Below are 11,561 nucleotides of genomic sequence, written 5' to 3'. Positions count from 1 at the left end.
TTTCAATGAGTTAAAACTTCAGGGATGTTTGGCTGTATTCCAGTTTTTTTCAGTTCTGTGCTCTTTTAGGAATTTTAATTTTTCTTGGATAATTAGATCTCTGACATTAGACGCATATAATTAACAGGGAAAATGGCTTGCATGCTGGCTATAATAGCACTGTCTGATCTGTTTGCCAGATAACTGTTATGACCTGTTTTTTTGGAGCCAATTTATTCCCATAGATAGCAGCAGACATGCCTAACTGGAACCACTTCAATTTGTTTGAAAGGGTGAAATTCTGGGACCTTTTACTGATTTCAGTGGTCCCAGGATTTTGCATGCATCCTCAACATTTCCTTTTAAGATTATACTTTTTCAGCTTTTTTTTTTTTTTTTAATACATAGTTAAATCCGAATGACTCCCCCATGTCAATAGAATAATAGGACTGAAACTTCATGTGCAAAGCTGTATTGCTCAGAGATGTTTCTTAGAACTGTCACAGATGCTTTTACTGTAATTTTCAAAATGTGCCTCTCTGGGTGGGAGGGAGATGTGCTCTCTTTAAACTAAAATATTAGCTTTATCTGTCTGTTGTTAACCAAAGTTCAGGACTTGAGTGTCATTCACGTCTTTTGCAAAATAGACCCCAAGACTTTTTAATAGCCTATTTACCAACTGCTAAATAAACACCACCTGACAATAAAGGACTGGAAAAAAAATGTTTTCAGCTGCTTGTTACCATGTCTTTTATGCAACTTACAACTTTTTGCATTTAGATCAAGTTTTGATTCACTAAAATAAAACTTTCTCTCCTCATTTTTTAAGGAGTAAAAAAATATGGCTATGAGGTGAGTGGAGCCAGCACCATATTACTTTTTATTTTTCCTTCTGCTCATGGAGTCCAGGAAGAATTTTTAAAATTTTTAAGGTGACTAATAACAATTTACAAAAAACCAAACAACCAAACAAACAACAAACAAAAAACAAAAAACAAAGAAAACCATATTAAAATAACAACAGCCTGAAAAATAGGCTTAAAGTGTTTTGGACCAAAGTGGTGTTAGGATTTTCAGCTGAGTGCTTGATTATGGTCCAGCTTTTCGGTCTAGGCCACAGGAAGCAGGTTGCACTTCTGTGGTGTAAGAGAAAGGTCCATTAAGCATTTTTGAAAAATCCCAGGATGATCTGACAACAGTGTATTACAGTTCATGGAGAAATAGCTGTTAAGACATGTTCCAAGCATCCTTATAATTCCACTGTGTGCAATAGATTAAAAAAATAGATCACAGAGACTTCAAAACCTTTACCAACTCTGCAGTTAGAGCATATCATTCACATTACCCCGTATTCTATGCTTTTCTATGGGGAAGATAAAAACAGATTTCCTACACAAAGCTCACATTAGAGGGTCAACAAATACAGAGCAGAAATTTTTTTCTTAATCAGATCATCCTCTACAGTACTACTTTTGATGTATGGCGTTCCTAGTGCAGTGTTTTTTTTCCCCCATCTCTCCTGAGCATAATTCCTTATCTTTCAATATGTCTACAATACCTGAAGCCACTACTGTGCTAAGTGTGCAGCATGTAAACATAGGTGGAAGTCTATGTCTCTATGTAGTTACTCTTTACATTCCACCTTTTTATTTCAATGTCTTTGCTTAGGCTATCAGGTTTGAAAACAAAACTGTGCTTTTTTTCTAAAAAGAAAATTGGTTTTAGACTTCTTCCTTCAGTTTCTAGGAGTCAGTGCAGAAGAGCACTCTGTTTATCATAACAAACTGAGAGGAGGGGAGCAGCAAAGGGAAAATTTTTGGTGATAAAATATTTGAACACAATCATATTATTGCACAATTTAGATTTACAGTGCTACTAGGATTGAACATATCCATTTTTAAAAGATCCATTTTTTCCTGCAATATTTAAGACCAGACAGAATCCCCAACTATCTGCTAGTTTCTGTACATGCTCAAATTAGAACAATACCTATCTTGAAGAGCTCACAATTTACATACAAATTGTGTACATTTGCAGAAGTTCATATTGGAGGGCTGATCACATCCCTTTGTGAAGACAACCTCTTCTCTATCCCAGTTTGATTGCTAGAACTTTACTTTTCATATTTTCCTGTGAATCAAAGTCTTTTTCTGACAGAAATGATCTTTTCCTAATGTATCATCTCTTGAATGTTGAGTATGGACTTCAGAGTTACCTGGATTTCCTTGGATCTGGCATTCCAGAGGAATTCCCTAGTTTGAAACAATCCCTTACACTAGAAGATGATGGGTATCCTTTCTGCTATAAACTTCTGCTTTCTTTACTTTTTGGTCTACTGTGTTTACATATGTGAAATGTAAACACCAGCACTCAGTTGTGCTTGTTCTGCTTTTGGCTAAATTTCAACCATCCTGATGCTCACTGCTCAGTATTTCCTCATGGTCCAGGTAAAGAGGCCAATAAGACACATAAGTGCTATGGACTACAAAATGAAAATAGAATTTTGAAATTATAGAGATATTACCTAAATCATTATTAATGGAACTTTAGCTGTCTCAGTTATCTTAAAAAATCCTTTTGACCAATTATATGGATAAATCTCTAACATACTTCAGTACCCAGCTTATTCAAAGTCTGAAATCATAGACCTCAGTGATTAGGCATGTGAATTTGAGATACCCCTTTCCATGGAAACAGCAGGAAAGATCCAGCTCTTACTGCATCTGGTGTGCAGTCCCATTCTGCCTGAAGAATTCAGACAGATTCTGAGACATCAGAATGACAATTATGGAGTGGTTTTACAGCAGGTGGTATGACTAACTTATGTTTATAAGGAAACCTTATGTTTAAAAGGAAACCTTGAGTAATTCTTTCTTGATTCCAATGAAAAAAAATTAGTTATTAATGAGGAAGATAAAGGTACTCATACTTTGTACAATTTCCCCCTCATTTTTCTTTTATTTCTCCTCTTTTATGACATTTGCACTCCTAAAATCTTTAATATCTTTGCTAGTAAAATAATTTGTTCTTGTAGCTGAGCTTGACCCCTTTGAATAATAAGAGGCTGTGATCTGTAACTCTCAAAAGAAGCAGTGAGTCCAGGATGCTCTGTGTCGAGATTTCAAATGGACATCAGTCATCACAGATAAAACAAATATATATGAAATGAAGCACAGTAAAAGGAGGTGTTATTTCTATGAAGAAACCAGGTTTTAAAGGTTCTCAGTTGCAATGCTTAGTGGTTTAAATACTGCTTGTATTCTTAATAGTAAGATCTGATTTTTTTCTATGTAAATTAACCTGAATGCTATAAAATGGTCTATTTCATAGGCTCATAGGAGTGTGATAATCTTGTCTTTATTAAGAAGACTTACCTTCTTTATTAAGAAACTTACCTTCCTATTATCATTTTTTACTGAGCTCTAAGACTTTTTATTGTTTCAAAACAATACAAATTGTTATAGATAACATCTTGGGAGTGTTTTTAAAGTTTACTTTTTGCTCAATTAAAATTCTGTTTCCATTTCTATTTTGAATCGGTAAATATGTGGAGAGCTAACAACCCAGCTACCATCAATATTTTTTTTAATTTTACAACTTATCAAAGATCAAGGAATAAACTGAATATATTTGGTCTTCAAGGTATTCACTTTTTCATCCAATTTATAAAGGGCTGAACAATTACTTTCTTGATTCTTGTTTGAGAGCTGTGACAGATCTTTATACTGAATTACATAATTGCAGGCAACCCTCATCATACACACTTCTATTCCAGTCGACACATGCACTAATCTGATAGAGTGAAATGTTAATCTTGATAATAATTTCTTCTATTTCTACAAAGCTTTTCATTCTTTAATGTCCAAAGGCATTTTAAAGATTTGCTGTGCACTACTGAGTTCTACAAACCCTGTAGAAAAGCCCCCTTTCCTGGCCAAGGCCATTAGAACAATGAGAAATATTTTTTCTTCCAAACGAAATACATTAGTACAGCAGTTGCAGGTTTGCAGTCAACAGTGAGGTTCATTTTGCATTCAGCATGCCTGTTTGTGCCTAAATATTATAGTGACAAGCATGCTGTAACTACCTAAGACAGGAAATACTGTGCATGCACAGCCTGTTAAAAATTGGTGCATACCCGTAAGAAATCTAAAAAAAAAACCAAAAACCAAACCATATATATGGAACACATCCTTGTGTTCACCACCGGTTATGCTGGGAATGTTTGCCAGATCTTATTTTGGATTCTATTTACAGTCTAAGCAAAACATTGCTCTCAATGCATTTTCACTGACATTAGTTAAGAAATAGCTCATGATGACGGTATTCAATACCAGAGTAAATGGAAAGAACAGGAACCTGAAACAAATCCAGTAAAGCTCTGCAAGCTGTAATACCCAGCTCACGCCTGGAAAAGCTAACAACCAGACAAAGGAATTTAAGGAGCAATTCAGGTCAAGAAAGGTCGAGGGAAGAAAGAAATGATTGAAGCCCCCTTCTATCAAAACCCTTTCTGAAAAAAAAATACTGAGATCCGGCATGGTTATGCTGTTGGTCCTTCCTCCTACCATATCCTGGAAAATGCTGAGGATAAAAGAGACACAGACCTGGCTGACATGGTATGATTATGTGAGGCCATTATGACTGCTACTGAGAGTCACCTGGAAGAGTCTTAATGACTATCCAAGGGAGTAGAAGTGAAGCAGAGTCTCAAAAGAGTAGAGGAGATGATGTTATTTATCATAATTCTATTATCTCTTAATTTTTTTTTTTTGTGGCATGGATACCCTGAAAGGATTAAGTACATGGCTAAATCAGCACTTCAGCAACCCATTGAACTGGTTCAGGTCATTCCTGTTAATGGTCATATTGGACCAAACCAGTAAATGGCTATTAAAAGGCAGAATTTCTAGGAGCATCTGTGAGTTGCAGGAAATGTTGCTACTGATTCTTCTTTTTATATCACATTCCTATAAAAAGTGAGAAGGAATCTTATTGCCAGCAGAGATGTAAAATCAGGTCGGGACTGTCGCTGGTTATTTAAAGGTATCGCCATGCTTTTAGTAAGACTGAACATATTACATGCTGTATCTTGGCTAAATTCCATCTTTTATAATTACATCCTCTTCTCCCCTTCTCAAACATTTCTTGCTGTCACAAGAGGATGCAGCACTCTTCGTCTTGCTGGTCTAGATGTCTGTGTAGCAGTGTTTCAATCTCATCATGACCTCCCTGAAAGAAATATTCAAGTTGGCCAAGACGCAGCGTGATCTCTTCATCACTCCCTGTGGCATTGTTGTGGACAGAGAGAACGAGGGCTTTGAAATTAATACTCAGGCAGAGGTTTTGGGTTTTTTCCCGTTTAAGTACAAGCACAAATCTGTTGGTTTGGCTTCTTCCACAGTTACTCATTTGCTACACTCCCTGGAGCAGTGGGAGGCTTAATACTTTACGTCTAAAAAATACTTCGAGATTATTTAGTCAAAATGCAGGCCACCAGTGATCCATTAGTAGTGGGAATGCTTTCAGAGCATTGACCAGCTTTTGCTTCCAGCTTGATGAGCTGATGATTGTAGCCCTCAGATGGCATTTAGATAAGCAGAATCCACAGGGATTTTTTAGTATGTTAGCTGCTCAATGAACTGCCAAGATTGTATAGTAAGCAAACAAGGGGTGGGTGATTATAAACAAAAAACCCCAGCCACATGATACTATTTTAATCTTGTTTTCTCTGTGGGTACAATGTTTGCTGGAGAGGAGAGCCCACTAGCCTGTCACTTGGAAACACAGAAAGATAGTCTGAGCAATTGTCCTTGCAGTCTAGTAGCCAGCTGTGGGTGAAGCAGATGTTTGAGAGAAAAGTCCAGTGAAGACAATCAACCAGTACATCTGGCCAAAAGCACCATGCCAAAAGTAAAATTCTCATCACAGATGGCACAAGGTATCCTGTTATCAGTTTCCACAATGACAAAATCTATTTGACAAAGAAACAGAACTACTTCTCACCTGGAGTACTCAAGAAAGAGAACTATTTCTCACCTGGAATGCTCACAAGTTGCCTGAGGGACTTGGAGTGAGGCTGATCAATTTTCACTGCACGTGCTACTAGGACAACATTTTTCTTTTTGTGTCTAATGGTTTCTGCAGCTCTCAGTCTGCGTCCTCTTGGAAGTTGGACTCTGTGGACTTGATTCTGCTTTCTTTCAAGAGTCTGCTTTAGAGGAATCCAGACTGCAACAACCAGACTGATTCCTCACTTTGTAAAACTTTGTAAACTTCTTGAGAGTGGTACACAGTAATTTGAACCAGTGCCATCTACAAGCAATATCATCTCTATGTGCTCCCTTAGACCCTCTTTGCTCAGAAGCATGGGATGTTTCATGCACCAAGCTCTGAATACTGACAATTATATCTCCCTCTTTCCTTTTTCCTTGTTATCTTTTCTCTACTAACATGGGAGTCTAAACAGAAATAAAATATTTGGTAAGTGCTGATTCCTTATCTTTCCTTTAGTGAAATACAGTATTGTGCATGTATGTCACTGGCAGAGAGGTGCTCAAATATTTCAAAGGAATGTCCATACCAAAGGAGGAAAAAAAAAAAGAGAGGCAAAAAACCCATGGCATGGGCCAGATCTCACCAGCTTAATCATGCCACTGTGGAGGTCTCCAGAAGGTAGGAGTTGGCAGAACAGCAAGTGTGTATTTATATATTCCTGGAGTCAGGAGTCTCAGGGAGGCTCTTATCAGGCTGGCTTCAGCCAGAGCTTAGAAAGAACTACTGCCCAGCACAGAGGGCTATGCCACACCACACCCTGTCACCTTCATGTGTGGGACCAGAGAGTGGGCAGGAGGGCAGACAAGTCATGGCACCCATGCAGCCAACATCAGACCACGGCACCCATGCAGCATCAGACCACCAGCAGAGGACAGGGCAGGGACTTGGCAGGGACTCCAGGCAACACACAACACCCTTTACACAGCCAAACAACTTCAGCTGGGGGCTGGGAATTGGTGCTCATGTTTTATTCATCCAAATTGCTTTTCCCCACTCCAGAAATCTACACTCCTCTCTACGCTACAGAAGCTGTTCAATTTCCTCTTGTTTAGCACTGTGCTGCAGTGCTCCCATTTCCTCTGAGCACCTTCACGTAGAGACTGATCAGCAGTAATCGCAAGTCCAACTTCTCAGGAGTGAAGCGTGGGTGAGAGATGTAGGTTCCTCTAACTTGATCAGTCTGTTTTCCTATACTGTATATTAGATCTTCGATAGACAGCTCCCATGGAAGGAAATAAAAATGTAACAAATCCAGTTTCCTTTCCTTTTTGGATTTTTGGTAAAATTTTATGTTTGACTCATCTTTCCCAAGCTAATTGTCAAGAAACTGACAAATCCATCGTGGTTGACAAGTGAGTAATTGGGGGAAGAGAAGGAGTGCAGCAGGTGTTAGTACTAATTTGGTAAAACAATTAAAGTAAAGGGTGGTATGATAGTCACTTACACAATCATGACGTTACAAGCTCTTCATACAAAATGTGTGCAGCATTTTACAACACTCAGAGAATTAACTATTAACCAGCCACTCCACATGCATTTCAAAGGTAACCTGCAAGTTCGCCATAGGATGTTTCTGAGCCTCTCAACAGAAAAGAGCAGATCACAACACTTGTGGGGAACCAGGCAGAATTCAGTTTTATGATTCTCACCTGTCAGGTTGCTGGGCACACAGAACAGTCTTTGCAGGGGGCAGACCCCATGTGCTGGCCATGGCTTGGCTGTTCTAGGCTGGACCATCAGGGAAGGATGCTACTGCCAAGGCTGGAGCATTCAAGTGCTGTTGCCCTGCCAAGATCTCCGTTACCCACAGCTGCCCTAATTCTCCAAAACTGTGGCTCTAACGAGTCACTGCTCATTGCTAAGAGGATGATTTTACAGCAAAACCCAAATCTTACTTGCTGAGTGAAGAAATTACCTTTGCACCTGGAGAATTCCTCCAGCACTGAAGGGGATGGTCTAAGACACTGCTGCATTTTAGAAAGCAAACCCTTGGAAATAAATTCTTCTACTTACCTGCCAAATCTGCCCCTCTGAGCTGTGTATTTCCTTGCTTCAGTCTCAGTTGTTACTGCCACTGCCTCAAGAGCAAACAGTGTTCTCGTTTTGATCCCTGTAATCGTGTTAGTGACTACAGGCCAAATAATAGGTTCCACTGGCAGACCCTTAAGACACTCTTTTGCTCTGAAGTAGCTGTACAAATAGCATTGCAGCATTTCGTCTTTATTGTCTGCTAAGGATTTTGGTATCTTATATGCTCTGTTTCAAAAACATAAAGACCTTTTCCCCATCTAAGTTCTAGTCCTGAAGATTCACTGGGGATTCAAAGAGAAGCTGGGTTTTTTTTTGTTTTTTTCTGACTTCTGCATAGTTATTAAGAATACAGAGGCTGCAGGGCAATTTCTGCTCTGGCTTTCATCTGTATAACCCCTACTATCTTGTAAACTTGCTTTCACTTTCACACACTGATTATTTGAGGTGAAGGGGGCCTGCAAGGCAGCTCCAAGTAGCAATTGTGTTTCTAAGGGACGGATCCAGGGGGTAATCCGGTGTCCTCTACCAGAGCTACAGGGTACTAAAGATCATCTCTTAGACCCCATCAAATCACCTCCAAACACCTGTACAGATCCTCCAAACAACTATTTTTTTTTAATTCTCACTTTCCAGGATGTAAGTATTGCTATTAGAAACATATTTGGGTTGCTTTTTTCTGTTTTCTTTAAATGAAAGAGTCATCTCCACCAGCCATATGGAGTGGCACCCGCTCAGCAAAGCGTATCTGGTGGGAAGCAGATCCATTCAACCTTTCACAATACAGACCTCAATTCAGCAGGGAATAGAGCTGACAAGCACCTTTGCAGCAGATTTATATCAGAGGCAAAACCTCAAGCAATATAAAGCAATCTGAGGCAGACAGCAAAGTCACGCTGACCTTCTGCCAGCAGTACTGCAGACCCAAGCGTGACTTCAGGTGCTGCATCCTCAGGAATGATGGCACTGGGGGAAGCCAACAGGCTCTTCCCAATGGCTGCCTCTGCTCTGCTGCTGCCTGATGGAGTGTTATCACTATGACAACCTACAGGTATAGTATGTGCATGATAGTGGGAGCTCCAGATGACCCAGATTGCGTGTGCATGGCTCAGAGCGGGGCTTCCCTGCCTGGGAGGGGAGCAAGGAACACGTGGATCCACAGGTAACTCTCCCCTGACTCTGTCTTGTCATTTGCTAGCAAGTTTGGTATGTGGGCAAGGTACGAGCCTTAGAGACACTGAGCAGCTAGCATTTTAAATAATCTTCTCTAGGACAAGGAATAAGAGTCATTTTCCTCCTCTTTTTCTAGAGCCCTTTCGCTGGGCTTCTTTTTCTTCAGTAGAAGACATGAAAGAATATAAGGGTACCCTTCAACTCTGTCCTCGCCAGTCTGTTAAAAGAAAAAATGCTTCCAAACCTCATATACACTGCCTGCCTGCGTGTGTGTGTGTGTGTGTGTGTGTGTGCATGTGCATGCACACATTACTTTCTTTCACTACTATGACAGCACATGCTCCTCCAGAGCTATTCACAGCATTAGGAATACAACTCCTCCCTCCAGTGCCGTGCGTGTGTGTGTGTGTCTGTCTGTCTCTCTCTGTGTGTGTGTGTGTGTGTGTGCGTGGCTTGGGCTCGCTGCTTCAGCTCACTCCCCTCTGATTGTGGGGCTGACGGTCACGACGCTGCTCCACACCTCCAGGTTTCATATGGAGGGGAGGAGTATCGGGAAAAGCAGGCACACAACTGACCTAGGGAACCATCGATAACTTACTCCCTCGCAGCACAATCGCATAGGAAAGGGGAGGGAGGAAGGAGGGGAAGGAGGAGGAGAAGGGGGGAAAAAAAAGAAAATCCAGAGAATTCTAGTCTGGCAAATATAGTGAAACCAAACGGTCGGAGTTCATTTGCTCTAGAAGAGCAGAGAAGAAAGAAGACATTAAATGAAAAAAGGCAAGAACCATCTGTAGCTTTTTTTTTTTTTTTTCCCTGATAGTAGCAGTGTTTTAGAGGTAAAATGATTCCTCCGAGCAGCACGAATGAAGTCGGCATGGACAGTGTGGAGAAAGAGAATGAAGTGGAGAGCACAGAGCAGCCCCCCTCTCCAGCATCAACTACCAGCCAGGAATCAAAGGTACTCAGAGAATGAGATTTTTTTTTTCTCTCTCTTTCTTTCTTTTGAAAAGAGATGTATTGCTTTGATTTTCATTTGGAGCCCTGTGCCAGGATCAGCGGCAGAGTGCAATGAGCCACCTCTGACTGCGGTGCCTGCTCCGACACTCCTGCTTTTGAATTCTCCCTGTCACCTCAGGAGTCTGAGCTGGGAAAATACCTGCCTTCTGAGATGTTTGGGTTTGTGGATTTTTCCCTGTGTTTTCTTCTCCTTGTTACGGTAACATCCTGGGGTAGTGACGGGGCTCAGGGAGGGGATCGCTGTCAATGGGCATTGTTAGCTCTTTTCACACCAACGGTCAGATCACTTAAAGGGTTTTTGTTGGAAAAAATTATTTTCTTCACAGGTTCAGAGAAAATAATTTTACTTGGGGGCTTGGGGTATTTCACCTGACTTTACTTCTCTGGCAGACTCATCAGTGAACTTTCACTGTTTAATGAGTCTCTTAATACAGGAGATAAGTCACAGCTTTATCACAGCATGTGTGCACCACACAGAAAAGGATTTTTGTTTTCACAGCCTTTTTTCTGTTTGTGAGTTTTTCAGTGTGGTTCAATTTACCATACTGAAATTCAACTTTCAGCTCAAATGGCAGGGCCTCTGAATTTTTAATTGACTTGCATGTGAAAAGTTTTTCTGACTGCCAGGGTGTTACTTGGAAGACAGAGAAGTGAAAGGTAAAGTGGTAACCTTACATAATGAAAGTTCCTTGCAGCTGACTTGGTTAATATGATTTTACTGATCCTCTGTTACTTATGATTGATACCATGCACCTGACAGGTCTTTCTGTGAACTTCATAGGGATGCTGTGTAAACATGTAAAAATAGGGAGGTTCTTGTCACTAAGAGCTTACAGGTGGGTAAAGCCTCAGGAGGTGTGAGCAAAACAGCTGCTTGACAGGGAAGGTCTTGTGCGGTCCTGAGTTTCAAGGCAGTGGCTTCCTGGGTCTAATATGGAAAGACTGCTACATTATTCTGCAGTTACAGCTTTCCACTTTCTGGAGAGTGAGTTCAAATTATCTGTCTTTGTGGGTAGAGTTTTGACATGGGCTTTGGGCTTCTTTATTTTATATATTTATTTAGAAGCTATGCTCCAAGGAGGAGAGCTGAGGTATTCCCTGTGTAATACAACCTCTTTAAAAGAGAAGAGCTTTTCCAGTAATAATAGCATACAATATTCACTATACACATTTAGCTCTACTGGAGTCTCCCTGGTTCATGGAAAATGAAAAGTAAATGAATTATTGGTATAAGCCCAAAGGCTCTAAAAGGATACAGTACCTAAATCCCACCCCCCTGAGTCCTCTTCTCTGGAATTACTGAAGTG

The 11,561-nt window shown here is 40.3% G+C and overlaps 1 protein-coding gene across 3 annotated transcripts in view; it reads left to right on the top strand.

Moving 5' to 3' along the window:
- Nucleotides 1-9,682: 9,682 nt before the first annotated feature.
- Nucleotides 9,683-11,561, top strand: part of STAC (SH3 and cysteine rich domain) — a 72,319-nt gene continuing 70,440 nt past the window's right edge. The window contains exon 1 of one of the 3 annotated variants that reach the window (XM_038128773.1): nt 9,683-10,195. In XM_038128773.1, the coding sequence (XP_037984701.1) occupies nt 10,079-10,195 (117 nt within the window). In that variant the 5' untranslated portion in view covers nt 9,683-10,078. Of the gene's footprint in view, nt 10,196-10,227; nt 10,414-11,561 lie in introns of those variants that run through there. The other 2 variants (XM_038128771.1, XM_038128774.1) reach the window with 2 other exon arrangements.

Source organism: Motacilla alba, chromosome 2 (genome assembly GCF_015832195.1).
Source record: "Motacilla alba alba isolate MOTALB_02 chromosome 2, Motacilla_alba_V1.0_pri, whole genome shotgun sequence".
NCBI classification, from domain to species: domain Eukaryota; kingdom Metazoa; phylum Chordata; class Aves; order Passeriformes; family Motacillidae; genus Motacilla; species Motacilla alba.
Note: the sequence above shows the minus strand (reverse complement) of the source record. Positions and strands in the feature narration are given on the sequence as shown.